Below are 22,070 nucleotides of genomic sequence, written 5' to 3'. Positions count from 1 at the left end.
TCAGATGTTAAAATGGGTGAATAAAAATCAATTTTAAAGGTTTAAAGGGGTCATATAATGCCATTTTTGTACAAGCTAATATGATTCTTTAGGGTCTAAATTAAACGTTTGTAATATACTTTAATTAAAAATTCTCATTAGTATTGTAAGAAAACACTCATTTTACCTGGTCAAAACCAGCTCTGTTTTCAACACGCCGTTTAAGTGCATGTGTCTTTAAATGATAATGAGCTTTGCTCACCCCGCCCCTCTGTTCTGTGCGTACACCATTTGAAATAACACAATAACCATAACGCGTTGTTCATTATAAACGTGGGATTATGAATTATATCGACAACGGCGTACATAGAAAACATTCCGTAATGTACCCTGAGTGTAAAAATAGCCGCATTCATCGTGAAGCGTGCAGCAAGCGATTGGCAAAGATTAATATAAATATTAATATAAAGGTTAATAAAACGTTACACTCACTTCTTCTTCTGGAGGTGCAGCAGGAACACAAATAGTTGGTACCGATCCTTTTTTCAGGAGCAGCTTCTTAGCAAAACCAGCTTTATACTGACCCTCGTTTGTAAAGCAGTCTGGTGTGTGAAATGATTCGCGCAAACATGAAAGCATTGACGTTGATCGTGGGGAATATTCCCTTCGAAAACAAAACTCAGCCACTGCGTCTTCAGCGGTTCGGATTTAGGAACATCAAAATGACTGCTGTGTTCCTTATTACACCCAAGAACAGAACACCACAATCGCTTAGACGCCATTCTGCTCATAGACAGTGCTCCAGCGTATCAACAATGACGCGCGGACTATGATGACAGACAGCTCACTCACGGGTCTGTGTTGAAACGCTGCTGTCAATCAACAATCGTGGGAAGGGCGTCCGACCGTGTGATGTCACTAGGTCGAACGGCTTGGTTTGAGATGGGGGAAAACATATAAGGAGATAAAAATAAAAAACACTGGATGGATTTTTATCATTTTATGATGGTTGTGTACAGGCACTGCCAACACACATTTCAGTACAATCAACTTGTAAAAGTGCATGTACCATTATATGACCCCTTTAAAGATACATGCACAAAAACAGCATGTTTTTCCTTCCACTCAAAAATGCATTTACAACATGGTAGAGATGCGCGGATTGTTTTAAGGTCTATGGACGATGCAAGGCGCTGCTGACGCGAGCCGCGAGGCTAGAAAGCTCTTGCCTGTTCTAGAAAGGATACTGATCCAATGCAGCAAAGATATTTAAAAACTTAAGTCCCTACTAGTATAGCCTATTTGTTGGGTTTAGAATTGGAAATTTGAATGTCATCTCTTAAGGACTGTAGGATAAGCAACACTCGCCCTGGATGGGCCTATCAGAACCCAGGAACTCAGTCAACCACAGTTCTTTCCTTTGATGTCTTTACTGAAGCATATGTTTGTGTGTGGTCTGTACAAAGATAAATAATAATTACAATAAGTAAATAATACAGACTTCAGATCCAATTATTTAACAATCCAATATAGTAAACACTTTTCAAAGGCTGATGGGTCATTGCGGCTTATATCAGGAGAATCAAGAATAGTAGCAATCCTTCTTAATGCTACCTGGTGGGGCTGTCCGAACCGTTCATTGAGGGCCATCATGGTGTCTCTGTAAGGTGTAGGGGAGTGCAAGATGGAGTCTGCTATAGTCCAATTTCAGATGGTCAACCAGGACCTGATATTTGAACATTTCAGTACTGTCAAGTGGTAAGTGGTTGTCTAAGGCAATTTTTAATCGGGCAACTCACTTGGATCTTTGTTGCGGAAAAATGGAATGGTGGGGCATGGTCCTTTGTAATATTTCTCAGTCAGATCCATAGATGTCATGGTAGGTGCCATATTATAAGATGCCATTCTGTGATGTTCAGTATTAGGACGTGTCGATGATTCCCATGGGTGGTCATAAATATACTGAGGACTTTGGGCAGGGTACTGACCATACCTCAGTTGCTCATTATACTGACTCGGAAATCCATAGTATTCTCCACTGAAGTGAGTCCGGGAGTGAAAGTTGGTGTGGACCTTGTGCTGCTGTAAAGCCTTTGCTTGTCATGCTGATTCATAATTACTGGCTCTTCATCTGCGATGGGTGGAGGAGGTTCTGGCCAGTTTTCATCACTCACATGCTCTGCATGGTGGAATTTAACTGATGGATGATTAGACTGGGTCTTAGGAGTAGATAAAGGCCTTTGCAGACTACAAGCTCTGTCTAAAAGCTGAATCAACTCTTCTTTGGCTGTCTCGATTAGTTTAAGGTCAGCTTTAATGGCCTGCTGTGTTTCACATAGTCTGGAATTCTCTTCTGATATCCTTTGCAACTTTATAGAGCTAGCATTTGACCGATCACTCAGGTATCCATCACCAATGGGAAGGGACTCTGCATTGGATTCAAACTGTAGTTGTCGATTCAGGCATTGTGGTGATGACTGGAGGGAAGAGTTGGAAATGCGCTGCTGTAGAAGGTTTTGGAGGTCATGATGCTCATCCCTGACTGTCAGCCTCAAAGGGGAAAAAGCAGGTAAACTGTGTGCTCTTTGAGGTTCTAATGCGTGATGAAGAGTAATCATCATCAGATGACTCCACTGCTTGTTCTCTAGTACTAACTGGTGAAGCTGATTTATGAACAATTGGGAAATCCACCTCAAAATCTTGTAAATAGCCTGGACGGCGCTTTGGGCGAAACGAAGGGTTTACTGGTGCAGAACTGGTTGACATCTTAATCCAGGGAAGTGTAATCCGGCTCAAAGGACCATTTGTTGGGTTTGGAATTGGAAATTTGAATGTTATCTCTTAAGGACTGTAGGATAAGCAACACTCGCCCTGGATGGGCCTATCAGAACCCAGGAACTCAGTCAACCACAGTTCTTTCCTTTGATGTCTTTACTGAAGCATATGTTTGTGTGTGGTCTGTACAAAGATAAATAACAATTACAATAAGTAAATAATACAGACTTCAGTTCCAATTATTTAACAATCCAGTATAGTAAACAATAGTACAATCTGTGTGGAATATTACTTGCAATAAGACTGAAATACAATAGCTTCTTGATTAGCCATATTAGCATCTGAATATGCCATTTAACTATAATCTCTAACTGATTTAACTAAATCAACTCACACTTATACTGGCAATTTACTACAGACATCTTGAACATGAAAAACGATCTCTCTCAACATAAAATATGACAGCATTACAATCAAAGCGATTGTATAATTCGACGGCAGATGTGAATATGATCATGCATGTAACGATCGTTTGTTAGACACGATCAAACACTTGAATTTAGTTATAATAACTCCAACAATCAACAATTATATGCAAGATTACAACATAAACTTTCTCCTAAGTGCATATTAACAAGAATGAACTCACTTTATAGGATGCACGCACACATATAACACTTTAGGATCGGCTCGCATGTCTTCCTCATAGAGCAGTTTGTACGCTATTGGCCATGTCGTATCCCCATTCCCCAGAATATCAGCGGTGAACTCCGTCTCCGATCGGCGCACAGGGACAAAAATAAATAAATAGCCTAAATAAAACGCACATCGGCAAACCTGACCATACCTGATTAGGCTATTTGGCAAATCATTTCAACATGCTGCTATTTAGCCTACTACTAATCAATGCCTATTGCACTTTTGCAAAAACAAGTCATTCACATTATAGGCTAATTAACTCTACGCACTGTCATGTCAGGGTGACGACTAGGAGGAGCCTGTTCTGAAGACTCCCGTTAATTTTGACTGCATGGGAAGAGAGCAGGCAGACAGTGCAATTCATTTTATACCAGCCGTCCTAACAATCATTTGATTTGGTTCAACCGCCACCCACCCGAATTTAATGAAAATATTATTTTTCGTCTTGTCATCCGCCCGATCCGCGGTTTACCCGCGGAGTCCGCGGCTATAACCGCCAACCGCGCATCTCTACAACACGGTATAATAAATGATCTGTGGGGTATTTTGAGGTGAAACTTCACAGACATATTCTGGGGACACCTGAGACTCATATTACATCTTGTAACATAGGTTCCCTTTTAACCCATAGTTAAAAAAAGACACATGGTCTACAGCTACAGTCTGTTTCATTTGGATCCTTTTGAGAAAGAATTTTACCGGCATCAGCCTGTCCACTCCATCTTGAAATGACATTGAATTGGCCATGACTATCAAAAGCATCTGAATCATACATCTGTCGTGAGTTTTCTGCTTTATGAGTCACATCCAGCAGACCAGTCGAAAACGAGAAGCTGCCGACTCTTTGCCTCTTTATGGGCGAAATCAGGAAAACCTGGCCCATATATCAGCGTTGCGGCTGGGGACACGAGGACACAGAGAGGGGCAGTGTACGGCAGGAGGGGGAGGAGGGGCGGCTGGAACGACCAAACTCTCTCACAGAGGTGGTTTTGTGGGACAGAGAGGATGCTGGGTAAATTCACACTATGGTTTTTTGTAAAGAGAATCAAACGGTTGGCCGATCAAACAGAAAGTCAGACCTTAGCAAGGAAGGTTTGACTTCTTAAAGGTCAATGGTAGAGAGTCTCAAAGTTCACTTAGTGGTGATGTACGTCATGGGGTTGGGCGAAAGGGAAATTGTGAAACACCTTGTGACATTTACTTTGAGTCTAATAATCAACTTGTCTACTAGTGTAATTGTATCAGATTTGCAGTTTCAGGACTAAAAATGTGCAATGTCAGTATGTACATGTCAAAATCTGGTTAATCAGTGTTGACGTGTGACGCCTGTAGGATTTATGTGTTTGAAGTTTGATTTTTGTTGCTACTATTGAATTTTTTGCCTGTAATGAGACAAAAATTAGATAAGATAATGCAGAAATTGATTTGTATAAATGAATGACAATACTGTTGTCTTTGTTTAATGAAAGTTATGCAAGCCACATGACCATAATGTTCATTTTGAACAGTTTTTTTTCTTTTTCTTTTGAAAAGTGCGAATTTGCGTACGTGTACAAATGACATTGCCCAGCACAGTTTGTCATGATGATTTTTGACTGTTGTGAAAGGTGAGATTCATCCTGTTTTGATAGGAAACAATGTTCTGGTGTTGTCAAGATTATATCGGCTACTGTACTTGTTGAAGTGAAACTATTGATCTTTACTCCCTTTAAACCAGGTGTCATGCTAGCAACAGAAAACACAATCAAATCAAAATCAGATTGAAAATAGATTTGTGGTAGATTATAGTAATTTACTATACACAATAAATTGTAATAAATAACATTATTAGAGATTATATGAAGATAATTCAGATGTTCATATGGCTATATTATTAATTTGCTCAAAATACAACCAGAAACAGTAATGCTGAGAAATATTATTACAATTTAAGATAATGTTGTCGATTTTCTTAATATAAAAAAATTATATTACATAGATTTTAAAATGCTGATTTGGTGCTCAAAAAACATTTCTTATTATCAATGTTGAAAAGTGTTCCTTAATATTTTTGTGGAAACCATGATACAATGTATTTTTTAGGTTTATTTGATAAATAAAAAGAACAGCATTTATTTGAAATAGAAATCTTATGTAGCATTATAAATGTCATTTTTGATCACTTTAATGTATCCTTGCTGAATAAAAGTATCAGTTTCTAAAAAAAAAAAACTATGGACAATATAATATTTATGTTTTACAAATCTCTAAAATAATCTGATTTTACCAAAATGATCCTAACCATAATTTTAGACATCACTAGTTGCAGTGGCACATGCTTGGCTTCATTTAGGCCCCTGGTGAAAGTTGCCCAGTCGTTGTTCTCTCTCAAGCTCCCGTGGCGTTGACATATTGATGCTTTTATTCGTGTGTATCCATGCCAGGCTTTAGATCTACACACACGGCCTAAATGGACTCCATATGTGAAACATCTTGAGCGCAGGAGGTTTCTCTAAAATGACCTTATTCATCAGGAGTAATGCACTGTATATCCCTCACAGACGTCAGCAGGGTTAATGCAAACCCTTCGCTCGGTTTTACAGCGGTTGCGCACATGGGATCCGGAGCTCATTGTTGGATGTGGTCACTTTATTTGTAGGTGCTCGCTGGAACTCAGTGATTAACTCATCAATTAAACTCAAGGGTAAAACTTTATTGAAGCGTTTGCGTTCCTGCTAATCGATGCATGTGGTATTTGTGCCACATGACCAATTATAGGAGCATGATGATGAATGCCATAGTAATTAATTGGCTGTCTTAGTCAATCCACAGCAGAAAGCCACACTTGCTGAATGTTTTGTTTAAATCGAGCCTTTTTTCTTGCTAAATGTTTGGATTTAAATGACAGTGGTTTGGCTTAAGATATTATTGTGATTTAAAAAGGTAAAATGTTATGTGGGGATAATATGAGGCCTGAAAAATGCTCAAGTACACAGGAACTTCTAGTAATCTCGAGTCACATGCCACACTGAATTCCTGGCTGTGTCAGAGTGCAATTCATAATGCAACGCAAGGACATTTGCATTGTCAGCATTGCCACAGTTTGTTTTTAACAGTGGAAGCACATTACATTTCTGGTTTTGTATAGCCACAAGATAATAAACATTAGACATGTGTGATCAAATTCTAAAGTTTGGAGTCTGTAAGTCTCTTATGCTCACCGAGACAGCATTTATTTCATCCAAAAAAAACAAACAAAAAAAAATTGTGTAATATTATTACAATTTAAAATAACAGTTTTTTATTTGAATATATTTTAAAATGTATAGCACAGACCTTATTTTACTCATAAATTGAAAAACCATAGGAAAATCTTGAGGGAACCAGCGTCAAATTAGTCTTCTGGATTTTTATTTCATCCCTGCACCACTCTTACGCATCTTCTGAATTATTACAAAATCTCCAGAACAAAAAACACAGGCAAAGAAGCAACAGAAACAAGCGATAGAAGCATAGCTTACGCAATTACATGATCATCAAACTTTAAACAGCATATAAATCAAAACTGCCTGATGTTACTGAATGAAATGTCGACCCTTTGGGGGTGTTGATGGACTCTATCTACACAAAGGGCCCTATTTTAACGATCTGAAACGCAAGTATCAAACGCGAAACGCAAGAAACTTTGTGCACGGATTATATCGGCGGGATAAATGACTCTTGCGCCCGACGCAAATCTAAAAGGGGTTGGTCTGAAGTAGCTTCATTATTCATAGGTGTGGTTTGGGCGTAACGTGAAATAAACCAATCAGAGCGTCATTTCACATTCCCTTTAAGAGCAGGCGCGCTTGTTCCATGGCGGATTGCTATTATAACAGTGGATTTGCCAGGCGCGCGCCAGGAGCGTTCACAGCCGAGGAGACCGACGTTCTCGTCAGGGCCGTAAAAGACAGAGAAGTGACATTGGGGATGGAGAAACCCAGCCAAATTAGCTTCGGTTAAACAGGCGTATGATAATTTGGGTAAATGTGTAAGCTAGATTTATGCCTATTTTTTCACATCTTCATGGACACCACAATGTTTTCCCTCGTGTGGTAATATTTTTCCTTGTAATAATGTATGATTTGCAAAAATTAAAACTGCTGCTTCTGTGTAGATGAGAGAATCAAAGTGTATGCACATTGTGCACACGCTACATTATGGCCAAGCATGCGCCCTTAAAATAGCATATGAATAACATGCAACGTGTGTTTTCCTGGTCAGTGGCGGAATTGTTTTCTAAACCTGCAAAATAGCACCAGGGAACGTTTGCGCCGGAACACGCCTCCTCTTTGCGCTGAACCGTCCCCGGGAGCGCAAGTTCATTTCCTAATTTACCGACATGCGTCTGTGGAGGGAAAAGTCCGCTGTGCGCGGGTGCAAAATATTAATGATACATGCGTCGGTGTACAAAGTCAATTGCGCTGGATGCAAGATAGGGCCCCATGTATTTTGATCATCGTTCTGAATCCCATCCAGACGTAGTCTTTGACAAAAACACGATTTTCTCAGCTTTTTGTTGAAAATTTTGCTTCTTTTTTTTTAAAACTTACCCACATTTAAGTTTTGATAAAAAAAAAGAATGCATGAAGCTAGAATAAATTAAAAAAAGTCCTTGTTTGTTTAAAAGCAGAGACTCTGCTCTTTCTTTTAATATATTGTATGTTCAGATATTCATACAACACAATATTCTGGGGGCCATGAAAATTTTGTGAAAAAGCTCAAAAATGCGGGCGCTAGCTGGCAACTTTTAAAAAAAATCGTGCATTTGCATTTGTCTGACCTGAGACTTCTGGTGGTTTGTGTGCAATACACATCTGTGAGCAAAGTTTGAACTGGAAGCCAGATGAACTTGTCAGTGCAACATTTCCGAGGTCATCCTGCAACAAGGCCGGGAATAAATGGTTAATTTAGACAAAATTTGCAGCCTGAGGGGAGACTCCAGCCTGAGTGTCGCACGGAAATCCGCTCCACGATTTAGCGGCGTCTCAACCTCCGGGGAAGTGGTTTACTTTGCTTGGCTCCTGTTGAGCTTTGACTGGATGCTGGCCAGCGAGGGGAGTAAAGTTTGCCTCTCGGGTTGCTCCTGCAAACACAGCCCTGGCTTTGATTTCATACCTCCTTCTAGTTAGCCCTATCGGGGAATCAAATGGAGGTGGTGGGGGTTCTATGAGTCCTGATCTCTCGCTAAATCCCAATACCACCTTGGAAAAGGCTTGTGTCTGCTAAAAGATCAGAGGCTCGCTGTAAGGGTGGTGGAGTCTTTCATTGCAGACCTTTCTGCAGAATTTGTAGTAGGTGTAATTCATTCTTCTCAGATTTAGGCCTTTTTACTATTGTCCTGTCAACTCTTTGTCCAGCAGTCTTGTCAAAAGTATATATTTTAAATGTAAATGTAGTATCTTTATACTTATTTTAACCCCCAGAATGATTTTGTATTAAAGGGTTAGTTCACCCAAAAATTATCCTATAATTTACTCACCCTCAAGCCATCCATCATAAAAGTACTTCATACGGCTCCAGAAGGTTAATAAAGGCCACTCTATTGCCGGAACTAGACTCGCATACGCCCGTTACCGTAAGCCAGCCAAATATGGATATATTTCTTACAAAAGTGTGTCGCTTCGCTTCAGAAGGCCTTTATTAACCCCCTGGAGTCGTATGGATTACTTTTATGATGGATGGATGCACTTTATTGGGCTTCAAAATCTCAGTTACTATTCACTGCCATTATAAAGCTTGGAAGAGCCAGGATATTTTTGGGTGAACTAACCCTTTAAGAAAACGAAACCTACTTATTGACTCTTATGGGAGTTTTTTTGCATCATGACATTATTTTCATGATAATTAAGTACATTCTCACTCAATACTATAATGCAAAACTCTAACTCTCATTATTGTATATAATACATTCATATGAATTTACAATGAATATATTAAATAAGTAAAAAAATTGTATTGAAGTATATTTTTACGTTAGAAAATAAAAATTCATATTAATTTTCATAGGTGTAACCACTGCATTGTGTATTAAGGAAATGTTTGTTAACTTAATGGAAATAATCCATACACTTACACTGCAATCATGAGAATCTAATGAGAATCAGCAATGAAAATAATGACAAAAATAAAAACTCAAAAGTAAACTATTCAGACTTATTATGATAATGAACACCTGGAGGGAAAATGTGCTTAATCTACATTAATATAAATGGGAAAAAATGTCTTGTGGTCTTAAAAATATTCTTTTTTTTACTTAAAAACTCCTTTTTTATCAGATTTATCCATCAAGATAATTTACTAACAAGATAACTGAGCATTAATCATTTTCACTATTCTCTCCTCATTTTGGTTTCAATTAAATGCATTTTCAGTCAACAGAAGTGGAGAGAAATAGGGAATGAGTTTTAGAGTCCCTCCCACTAAGCTCCCCCGGGTCTGAGGCTCATTGACACATCAGCACAAGGCGATGTGAGGAGAAAGAGACTGACTAGCTGACAGACTGCACAGTAGGTGAGTTTGGAGACACAATGGAAAGGACTATGCAGCGAGCAGTGAGCTAGTAATCCAGCTGCTATCAGAACAGAATGACTACACCAGCAGCACTCAGCCCACCATGAAAGATCACTGCGGACCACCTTTTCAGAGGCCGGATCCTGAATACATATCCGTGTGTCTCTTACCAGATGAGTCCTACCAGAAGCTGGCCGTGGAGACCATGGAGGAGCTAGACTGGTGCCTGGACCAGCTGGAGACCATCCAGACGTACCGCTCCGTCAGTGACATGGCCTCCAACAAGGTGAGATGGCACTTGCTCTTTAAAACTCCAAACTAGAGTTTGCATGCTTGAGTCGATGCAAATTTGAACTAATGCTAACTTTCTTTGTGATAGAATAGTACTTTTTGATGCCTTCCACATTTCAAAGCCTAAGTCAATGTTTTGCTGGTATATGAATTAGATGGAATAAGGAGGATTTGACAACCTCTTGTGATATTCTGCAAACCCTACTGAAGTATCTTTAATGATGGTCTATCATACAGTCTCAGACAGTCTGAAAAGTTTAGTCATCTTATTTCCATAGTGCACCATTATTGGTTAGTCACATCTCTCAAATGCAGTTTTGAATTTTTTTTGTGCTGATACATGGATAGACTATGCGGTTGTTCATGAACAGTCTGGTCATGTCTGTGAGGTTAATACTGGGAACGTCACTGATGATGAGTTGTTGACGTGGGATCTTGAGATGTTGTCGCAAAACAATAATACTGTCGGTAGGAAAGCATGCAATAACTTGAAGCGATTGCCTGATTGTTACCCAAAGAATTTCATAAGAAACTCTAAAATAATGTGTACTAATTGTAATAGCCCATAGTTTATGCTATAGGTGAAAGGCTTTTGGCCCAATCGGCTATTATTTTATTTTAAACACATGAATTCAACTCTGTAAGTGTGGGTGGTTATGGATTCAGTGGATTTACTGGAATCAGTGTTGAAAGGAAACTGTTGAAACACTCATTACTTAGAGTGAAAAAAACAAATGATTGAAGCATGCAGGCATTATTTGAGTACTGCCACTGGCACTGGCCTCTTTTTCACTTGTGACCTCATTGCTTTGTTTACCCTGATACCTAATCAGATCTAGATAGAGAGCATAGAGGCACATTACCTCACTGACATTGAAGCATTCCAGACTGTATTATACTGCATTTTATCACATATATATGTGATAAATAAATACATACACACACATGTGTATATATATATATATATATACACCAGTGGTTCTCAACTCCAGTCCTCGGGACCCGCTGCTCTGCACATTTTGTATGTCTCTCTTATCTGACACACTCAAATCAGTTCATGGAGTCCTCCTAACGAGCTGATGATCTGGTTCAGGTGTGTTAAATAAGGGAGACATACAAAATGTGCAGAGCAGTGGGTCCCGAGGACTGGAGTTGAGAAACACTGATATACACGACGTTGACGTTGTGCGTCAAGTTCAAGAGTTACTCTTTTGGCGTTTACGGCCATCCGCCGGAAGCTAGTTATTTTAGTTGATAAAGTTTTAAATATGGATATTTTTCTTACACGAACGCATCACTTCACTTCAGAAGGCCTTTATTAACCCCCGGAGAGCCGCGTCGAGCACTTTAATCGTGAATAGATGCGCTTTGATGGACTTCCAAAGACAGACACCCATTCACTCCCATTATCAAGCTTGGAAGAGCCAGGACATTTTATTAATATAACTCCAATTGTGTATATGTCATATACACCTATGGCTTCAGGGTGAGTAAATCGTGGGCTAATTTTCATTTTTGGGTGAACTATCCCTTTAATAAGTTCTAGTCATAATTATATTGTTTATTTCAAAGTAATGTTATTGTTAGTTTATTATTTATTGTTGAAAGTTTAAAGGCAACACATAATGAGATCCACCTACATTGTGAAAGTCTTCAATTCACGTCATTAAATATGAACGACAAAAGACCGAGTCTTCTTGTCACGCCTTTGAAGTTGTGTGAGTAGTAATTGAGTCAGTTCCACCCATGTGTGCAGTCAGAGCAAGAATAGCGTGGTCTCAGCGCGCCTGTACCTGAGAGAGAGTCGAGAGGGAGGAGGGCTTGTCGTCTACAGTGAGGTGAATCAGTTAGCACTTTGTCTAAGGCATTTCCTGACAGCCGTCAGAGTGAGCTCACAGGCACTGCCTTGCACATGCTCACCAGTACCGCACGAAACATCTTCGCTGCAACAATGGGACTGTGCTACTCGGAGAAAAAGATCAAATTTGGTGTGCTTAAAAGCTGGAGAGAGGTGAGATTTTGTTTGAGTGCAAGTTTTTGTTTGTTTTGTGGTTCAATCTTAAAGCAACCAATTCATCCGTCTCAGTTATTGGAGTTTGATTGGTTGTCCTCTTTTGTATAAGAAAGATTGTTAAAGATTGTTACTGATCGTTGTTTGTTGTTAAAAGAAATGAGAATTTATGAGCTCAGAATCGTCTTTCATTTTTGGAAGTTTGAATATATTTGGATGTGTGCAAAAATTTAAATAAAAGAATGAAAAAATAAATAAATTGCCAACTCTTTGAAAACGGGGAATAGTGCAGTAGTTTGACTCTCTTAATTTTGTTTTATATTACGTTTCATTTTAAAACTTCATTTTTAATTATAAAGTTCAATTTAAATAATGAATTTAAACGGATAATTAAAATTAAATTAAAACATTTTGTTTTAATCATCTTATTTTACTAAACATACTAAATGTTAAAAAACCAAACATTTAATACATTTTAAGTATTATGTATAAATAATGATTATAATGTGTTATATATCATTTTTATATTAAAAAAAATTACATTTACATTTTTTTTTAGACTTGCTGACCTCGGTTCGACAGTCTAGTTCTTCTATATTATCAGTCGAAGTGTACTTTCATTACTTTTATGCATTTAACAGATGCTTTTATCCAAAGCAACTGGCAAGATATATATATTTGAGCAATTTTGCATTCCCTGGGAATTGCCCACATGACCTTGCCGTGGCTAACATCACGCTACAATGTTTGAGTTTCAGAAAAATAGCCTGTTGCAAAACCATGTTCAAAACTTCCCAGAACAATATATTACGGGAATACAGCTGATGTGTCAGAAGGGTCATATTTGCTGTTAAATGTGGAGGATGTGCGGGACTGATTAATAATCTTGAGTACTTACTGCTTCTGTCTGGCTGGAGTTTTTTTCATGCAAACACTCGGCTCTGATTATGTGAGAATTTTCTCTGATATGATTATTACTACAGACCAAAGATCATATCATACAGTAACTGTAAAGCTTTTTTGTACCATGCATGGGTATTGCATAAAAAATATGCATATACAAATTGAAAAACCTCATTGTTAGTCTTGCAGGTTAAAAGCAGAGCATTGTGGGTTTTGTGTGTTTATGTGCATGTATCCGTCTTTGCTGCGGCAAAGGATGTGGAGTGTAAAGACAGGAGAGAGAGAGAGAGAGAGAGAGAGAGAGGAGGGTGAAAGGGAGACAGAAAATAACAGAGAGAGAAACAAGACTGTTTGGCAGATGCAGCAGATATCATGGAACTCTATCTGGATTTCTCCTTATTGTTGCTGTTTATGGGAACCTGGCTGGGACGTGGAAGAGAATACAGAGGGATGAGTTTAGGAGAGTCAGCGCTGGGCTTTTGTTTGAGCTGAGAAGAGTTTGTGCATAACTCAAATGAAGAGAGGAGTTCAGGGTTTTAGGCACGAACTGAGGACTCCCATCATGCCTGAAGTCAACTACCTGCTCTCAGTGTCCTGGGGTTACATTAAGGTGTGTTTGTGGGTTATTAACCGGCGCACATTGCTTGGAATGTACTGGTTGTTTAATATGGATGTTGCTTGAGTTTCTTGCATTGCTTGGACTGGCAATTGAGAAGTCCAGAAATATTTATACTGTACGAGTTTAACAAGACTTGTCTTGTTTGTTTTAGTTCAAAAGGATGTTGAATCGGGAACTGACACATCTGTCTGAGATGAGTCGCTCTGGAAACCAGGTGTCCGAGTTCATCTCCAACACATTCTTAGGTGAGTCTGAGTTTTCTTTTCATCGTCTTATAATAGGCAATAGCATAAAAACAGATTTATGGAGAGAAGAGAGATTCATGCAGTGTTTTTACTGCAGTATGCAGAGTTTCAGACATGTGGGCTAAACTGAGAAACCAAAACATCATGGGGAATATGGTGAAAGCCATATCTCAGATGGTGACAGAGATAAAAGATTGTGGATAACACTTCACCATGAAAACACTGATAGCTGGTGTTTTTCAAACCAGTCTGATCTGGTCAGGCATCTACGCAGCGAGAGTGTGTGTGAGAGAAAGGAGGGCTGAAACCGTAGTCTGCTTTAGTTGCCACGGGGTCACTGTACTCCCCTAACCCTGCCGTTCAGAGCCCTACAGCCTACGCACTTACTCATCAACAGGAGAGTCATCAACGGGGAGATTTTTTAGACAAACACTCTTAATATGCAGTGTTACTGAGAGATCACACGCAGCTCAAGCTCTCCTGACTGACAAACAAGAACGAGAAGAAAGAACGTGTGGTTCTTGGACGTCAATGGAGAAAACAAATCAAGAGGTTTCTCTCTCATCTCAGGAGACTCAGATGTTTTTTTCAATGCATGTTTTAAGTATCAACTCAGTAGGAATTGACATCAGACACAAGTACTATAAATTGGAGTACTAAAAATACATACTTTGGGCCAACTTAAAAAATACTTTTTATTAGAAAATCTGTAAATTTTTGCCTTGTTTCAAACCTTAAATTGTAATTTAATATTAATCAAAATACTCAAGCAAAAATACTATTTAAACAAAACTGTTTCTGTTGTTATTTGCTGACAAACTGAACAAAACAGGTTTAATCCGTAAACCGTTATTTTAGATTTGACCAATATAACAATGCACTTATGTAACCGCTAAGACTTTGGCTGCCAGCTTCTCCAATAAGCTCAAAATAAACAAGCATCGGCACACTGCCACTTCTGCTCCCATAAGGCAGCTTCTCCAATAAGACCATGGCTTTGCTGATCCAGCTTTACAGAACCAGCATAAACCAACGTGGGCCATCATTCTGGTCTAAATGGATATTTTCAACTAGGAACTGTTTGTTGAGCTGTTCCATCAACTGTTGAACTTGTAGGTGGCTTGTACTAACTTTGTTTGTGCATTTTAACTCACTCAATGAGTCTGAAAAGTCCTGGCTGCTGCTGTGAATTGAGTGTGCGAGTGCTGAAATGAACAATCTCATGAGTAACAGGCCGAAACCTCTCCCCCTGTAGATAAACAGAATGAGCTGGAGATCCCTTCGCCCACTTCGAAATCGCGGGAGAGGAAGAGGAGGCAGCAGCAGCTCATGAATCAGATCAGCGGGGTGAGGAAGGTCACGCATGGCCCTGGTCTACCCAGCAGCAGCAGTACGGCCAGGTTCGGCGTGAAAACAGATTTGGAGGACTTGCTCTCTAAGGTATAGTTGTACGTTACAGACCACCTGTTGTATGGAAAGCGTGCAATTTTGCCGAGTTCGTACCGTAATTGGACGGATCCTCTCTTGTCTTATGTAGGACCTGGAGAACATCAACAAGTGGGGTCTGAACATCTTCAAAGTTTCAGAGCACTCTCACCACCGGCCTCTGACCTGCATCATGTATGCCATCCTTCAGGTTAGTACATAAAAAAAGGCTCATCTCACAAGTGAAGAAATGTGTTTTTTAAAAATGTAATGTAACTAAAGCATGTTTTTTTTTTTCACGTAGGAGAGAGATTTAATGAAGACATTCAAGATCCCAGTGGACACCTTTGTGACATACATGATGACCCTTGAAGACCACTACCACGCAGACGTGGCCTATCACAACAGCCTCCACGCGGCTGATGTGGCCCAGTCCACACACATCCTGCTGTCCACACCCGCACTGGAGGTGAGGAACTCGAATATGTAGCCAGTCATAGCTGTTTCTGAGCCCTTTGAACTGATTTGTCTTTAATCTTCATTATGTGTGAACCCTCTAATCTCTAAACAGCCTGCATGTTTTGTCTGCAGCTGGTTTTCGCTTTGTTTTCTCTCAGTGATAAAATAAAACTTGAAAAGACGAAGCTGTCTTTTATCTACAAAATATTTAGTTTTATTAAAGGTCATTGGCAAACAACGTCAAAACTGAATCTGTTTCAACTTAAAGAGTTGTGTTATGATGCTTGAACTGTGTGCAACACACAGTACTTGACCAAGGAAAGTTGATCCACGTCATGCAACAGTCTTTTCGCCGTTATTATTCACAGGCAGTCTTTACAGACCTGGAGATCCTTGCCGCTATCTTTGCAGCAGCCATCCATGACGTGGACCACCCAGGGGTTTCAAACCAGTTCCTAATTAATACCAGTGAGTGTGTTTTATCTTCTCCTCCCTTTACATTTTGAAGACTATGCATGCTTATGAGTCGAAACTGCTGCAGTTATTGCAACTCAAACCATATGGAAGAGCAAAGCCTCAATGTTATGACTGTTATGTTATGACCATGCCTCTCTTTACTGCAGACTCCGAGCTGGCGCTCATGTACAATGATGAGTCTGTTCTCGAGAACCATCACCTAGCGGTTGGTTTCAAGCTCTTGCAAGGGGAAAACTGTGATATGTTCCAAAACCTCTCCAAGAAACAGCGACAGTCTCTCAGGAAAATGGTCATTGACCTGGTAGGCAGATTTAAAATTACATTTATAAAATGAAATGCAAGTATTTGAACTTGAAAGTGCTTATTAGTTAGTTAATGCATTAGCTAATGTTAACTAATAGGATCTTGTTGTAAAGTGTTACCCGCCAAACATACACAGTAAAAAAAAAGTTGCTGCCTTAAATTTTTAAGTTCAATCAACTTGGATGTTTAAGTCATTTCAACTTCAATTACATTAAACTGACTGAAAATTGCTTAACTTATTTTGATGAGTTAAAGCAATGTAAAAACATATAACTTATTGATCATACAATGTTGTACAGTGTAGGCCTAATCATTTAAAATGTACTTTAAAGTAAAACTTTTAATTGAAGTTTTTCACCCTTACACAAAACTGTCACTCGCACAGATTCCTATTGAAATGACTGGGCCTGCAAAAATGCGTCGACCAAACTAAGTCTCCCTCTCTCTCAATAGGTACTAGCGACAGACATGTCCAAGCACATGAGCTTACTGGCTGACTTGAAGACAATGGTCGAGACCAAGAAGGTGACGAGTTCAGGAGTGTTGTTGCTCGACAACTATACGGACAGGATACAGGTGAGTCTTGGCTTATGTGTCCTCAACAACAACATTCAGTTCTTCACTGCTTCCTCATAATTCAACGTCATGTCTCACTATGTCCACAGGTCTTAAGAAATATGGTTCACTGTGCCGATCTCAGCAATCCCACCAAGCCGTTGGATCTGTACCGGCAATGGACGGACCGCATTATGGAAGAGTTTTTCCACCAGGGTGACCGAGAGAGAGAGCGAGGCATGGAGATCAGCCCGATGTGTGACAAACACACCGCTTCAGTGGAGAAGTCTCAGGTGGGCATCCATCGCCTCCAAGTCATTCCTCGTGGAAAAAGAACTACACTTTAGCATACTTTTAAAAAGAGCACTTATTATGGAAATAATATACTTAAGTGTGAACTGAATGGAATGTTTTTCAAACATGTTATTTACAATTCAAGTTCAATTAGCTTTTTTGAAACACTTAAGTAGGCTTACATTTGTATAGGCCTGTGTGCTTTCATAGTTGTGAGTTTCATAGTTATATAGTCAAGCACTTTGCATGTGCTTAATGTTGTTAAATGTTATGTTGTTTATGTATGTTAGTCAACACATCGAAATAAGTGTACTTTACAGCATGACAACAGATTATTAAAAAGCACTTTAAAGTAAAACTTAATTTGACATTATTACAAAGTGCACTTTTAAAAGTGTGCTTAAGTGTGTTAAGAAACTCTTTAAGTACACTTAATGGCCTTTTATTTCATTGTTATATTATCTGCAGATTTGGGGGGGTTTTTTTATAACTTTGAAGATTTGAAATACTGGACATTCAATACAATTAAGTGCATTTCTTTTGGTCAAGTCTGGCTATTTCTAGAAGGGACTTATCATGTGTTTGTTTTCCTTTTAGGTTGGTTTCATTGACTACATCGTGCACCCGCTATGGGAGACTTGGGCGGACCTGGTGCATCCAGACGCGCAGGATATCTTGGACACTTTAGAAGAGAACAGGAACTGGTACCACAGTATGATACCACAGAGTCCCTCCCCTCCCTTTTTCGAAACGGGAACTGACGGTGGAGATAAGTTTCAGTTCGAGTTGGAGGACGAGGAAGGAGCCAAGCAGGATACAGAGGACCTCTTAGAGACAGACAGTGTAGAGACTGTGACGCATTCTCCTTCATCTGCCGAGACGTAGCACCTCACTACATGTTGGCCGTATTTGATGACAGATTAAAGTGGAGGAAGGTTATTCTCCTGCTATCTGAGAATCCCACTGAGGACCACTGTGTCTTGGGACTCTGCTGTTGTTACAGAGCCTATAATGGGGAGCGAGCGAACATCCTACACAATATAGTTTTCACAGAATTTGCAAGAATACAGTCAAGTTGGACATTGGCAAGTGGACGGACGGGCGTACCCCGAAAGTGCCATGAGCTGGATTTTCTTAATCGGACACTACAGTCTGATCTGAATGTTGGAGTGGGATTCTGTGAAGGAGAAATGCTGACCCTCATATAAGAGGGGTTTGTACTACAACATTAAATGGACTTTTTTGTAATAAAAAAAAAGAAAGAAAAGACTACTTTTTTGTACTTCAAAAGTGAGGAATGTCGTCATGCTGAAAGCAAAAGCATAATTCCCAGTCCTGTGTTGGGAATGCAGTCTTCCTAAATTTTAGAAAAAAAGAATAATCTATTTCTTGTGCCAGCATACTTTATCTTTATTTAATACAAAACCTTTGTACTTTGTAACACACGGTTTCTCTAAAAGGCGTTCTTATAAAGCGATTCCTCCGGTACAGCTAATGTGACAGTGTTTTATGTCGTATTAAGTTTTTTTTAAAAGGATCCAAAGAGTCCAGCATTTTAGTGGTTACTCTTAAGGAATGTCCTGGGCTGGATATAAATTAAGCTCTTTTGATTGTATTAGTGGCAATTATGTTGATTACCACTGAATATTTATACATAATTTTTTTTTTACTTGTATTGTATTTCCATTGTAAGAGCAATTACTTATTGTTGTTTTTTTTTTTTTTTTTACTGTTGGATAGTCTGAATTGAATTTATGGTCAAAATGATTTTTTCTTTGGTAACTGACATCATCCCACAGATGCTGTTGATCGAGCTGCACTAGTATTGAACCCAGATCATTCCTTTTAAACCACTTTAATATGGGAAACAAACATCCCTTAATAGCGACATTTAAAACTGTTTTTTATGTATTATATATTTAAAAATGACCTCTTTGTGTCTGTAAATGTCACTAAGATACTTTTATGTCAAGAAACAAAAGAGACTTCCGATTTAACATTAAAAATGTCAACTCTTAGAATGTCCATTCATTTCTTAGAATCCAAGCTGTTAATATTCACGGAACAAAGTCAACAATAAACCTCAATTACACAATCACTGATGTCAAACAATGTGGTTCCTCCTGAATGTTCTTACTGGTCAGGAACGGATGTGGTGAACGCACGTCATTCTGATTGAGATTAGCCTTTACATCAACAAGTATCTTTTTTTTCCTAACAAGATGTATACTATTTGCTTTTTTTGTTAATGCATTTTTTTCTTCTTCTTCTTATTTGATTCACGAAAGCATGACTACATTTTGCCACAGTTCAACTGACGTAATTTGCCCGAATTGAAATTACGGTTACAGTGTGAAGCTAAAACTTGTCTTTTCTACTCTTAGTCATTGTGAAGCGGATGATGAACAAGCACACTGTGGAACAACTGTGATTTCACTGGTGGAATCACTGTTATCTCCATTATTATTATATTTATTGTTATTATATTATCGTTTTTAGTATTAATCCTCTGTTAAAGTTGTGTTGCACATTTCTTATTTGTCAAAAAAAGAGAGATTAAACAGAAAGAAATGAAAATGTTTTGGTCTGTAAGTGATGTAATTTCTTTTGCATGCTCCATGTCTATCTATAGGGGCAGACGGCCTAGAATTGTACTGAACCAAACGGGAAAATTTGTCACCCTGCACATAATATAAACCATATAGCTACAAGAAAAAAAAATAGTGTTCACACTTTATATTAGGTGTCTAACTACTATTAACTTTAAAAAAAAGTTAGGTGCAATTGTCAGAAGATGGTGATGAAGGAAGGAGATGGATATAATTCCAACCATTTTATTAACAAACCAAAAATAAAGAAGGTAATACACTGAACTGCAACCTGAGGAGGGTTAAAATACACCAAATAATGGGGGGACTCAGCAATCAACTAATGACAACAAATGAATAGCAGGAACAGGGAACAAAGGTAATGCGTACAGGAACAAAACCACAACAAAGCATCCATGTAACAACAATGTATTGTGTTCATGTTGTATTGTGAAACACTTTTGCTGCTATGGAGGTGGGATACGGGTAAGTTAAGGGTCAGGTTTGGTGGTATATGGGTAGGTTTAAGGATGGGTTAAGGTTTAGGGTCAACAGTGTAATTTCATGCAGGTATTTTTAAATTTAAGTACAATGTAAACAAAAAGTGCATTCAAATCATTAATTTAAACGTAATATAAAGTGGGACCAAATTTGTTATATAAAAACAGTATGCAATTATACATGAGACAATTTTGCTTTAGTATCCACCTAGTTTGGCTATGAGATTTGTGGTTGAGTTATCAGACTCAACTTTATTTTTCTTTACTTTATGTATGTGTTAATTGAAGACTAGCAGTGATGTCAAAAAATCCTTAGAACACATGTATTAAAAGTATGCCCTTAAAACCAACAGAAATCCAAGATTATTATAAAACAGTATTGAATGCTTCATTTCATTTCACGTTATTGCATTTATTAAACACATACATGAAAACAGGTGGAATAATTAGCTGTTAGCTATTTCCCCTGATCACGCTGATAAAACAAACACCAAAAACAGAATGAAACAACATACTCATTCACCACATATCAGAGTATAGATCACGCAGACGTGACAGCAGCCACCAACTAGAAACAAATGAAGTGCATCCTGCTCAGCAAGACTGGTTTCATAGAGTTACATTTATGCTAAAGGTTACCAGTAATGTCGATGATCAGCTTCAGCATGCTGACTGCGTGTAGCGTGTAGCGAACGCTGTGTTTTGACTGACTGAATTTAAAGTTGTTACAAAGCATCTTAGGATATCATGGATGCCACCCTAGAAATTTGATTCGATTGAAACAAACCCCTCACGTTTAAATTGCGTATTTAACACATTAGGGCTATGCACTCCAAAAGCAAATGCTTTGGCTCAACAACAACAAATGCAACAGTTTGCATCAATCTTTTTGAGTTATAACAACTTCTATTGACATTATATTTAACCAACAAACTACACTGAATTAGAGGAACTTAATTTGTGGCGTAAGTTAAATATTTAAAAAACATAGGCCTACGTGTTCCAACTAATTTCAACATAATTGAGATGTGGTTCTGGAACCAATTAATCTTAACCACAAAAACTTCAACATAACCGAAACTTTAAAAAATGTCAAACACAAAATACCACTCATTTTAACATTTAAGGCCCGTTCACACCAAAAGCGCTAACTATAAAGATAACCGTTAACTATATTAGCGTCCACACCTGCGCACAATATCGTTCTGTTTATCATAAGCGCGTGCTGCAGTTTTGTCGCCTGTCGCTTTAAATGCTCGAGCTCTTTAAGCAGGATGTATTCTGATTGGCTCTCATGTTTATCATTCATTAGCTGGACAAAATAGTTCTGAAAGTGATTCAATAAATATTGTTTCACTGTGCCGTTATCGTTATAGTTGTGGTGTGGACTCTGCTATTCCTTTATATTTAGAACAA

General features: G+C 38.6%; 2 protein-coding genes across 5 annotated transcripts in view; both read left to right on the top strand.

Moving 5' to 3' along the window:
- LOC311292744 (3',5'-cyclic-AMP phosphodiesterase 4B-like) overlaps positions 1–9,972 on the top strand; it is a 51,110-nt gene extending 41,138 nt beyond the window's left edge. The window contains exon 9 of the mRNA XM_084412542.1: positions 9,846–9,972. Coding sequence (XP_084268668.1) covers positions 9,846–9,868 — 23 coding nt within the window. The 3' untranslated portion in view covers positions 9,869–9,972. The remainder of the gene's footprint in view (positions 1–9,845) is intronic.
- On the top strand, positions 9,637–20,127 carry pde4bb (phosphodiesterase 4B, cAMP-specific b). 4 transcript variants are annotated; one of them, XM_084412540.1, is made up of 11 exons: positions 9,637–9,984; positions 10,158–10,270; positions 13,960–14,053; positions 15,309–15,493; positions 15,591–15,689; positions 15,783–15,947; positions 16,306–16,405; positions 16,561–16,715; positions 17,171–17,293; positions 17,383–17,565; positions 18,164–20,127. In XM_084412540.1, the coding sequence occupies exons 2-11, from the start codon at positions 10,190–10,192 to the stop codon at positions 18,449–18,451; spliced, it is 1,473 nt and encodes a 490-aa protein (XP_084268666.1). In that variant the 5' UTR covers positions 9,637–9,984; positions 10,158–10,189; the 3' UTR covers positions 18,452–20,127. The 4 variants fall into 4 exon arrangements, with proteins under 4 accessions (XP_084268666.1, XP_084268664.1, XP_084268667.1 ...); XM_084412538.1 differs by having other exon boundaries at positions 9,637–10,270; XM_084412541.1 differs by lacking the exons at positions 9,637–9,984; positions 10,158–10,270 and adding an exon at positions 11,963–12,286.
- The last annotated feature ends 1,943 nt before the right edge of the window (positions 20,128–22,070 follow it).

This window comes from Rutilus rutilus (assembly GCF_951802725.1).
Source record: "Rutilus rutilus genome assembly, chromosome: 6".
NCBI lineage: Eukaryota > Metazoa > Chordata > Actinopteri > Cypriniformes > Leuciscidae > Rutilus > Rutilus rutilus.
This window is presented reverse-complemented; position numbering and strand designations above follow the sequence as displayed.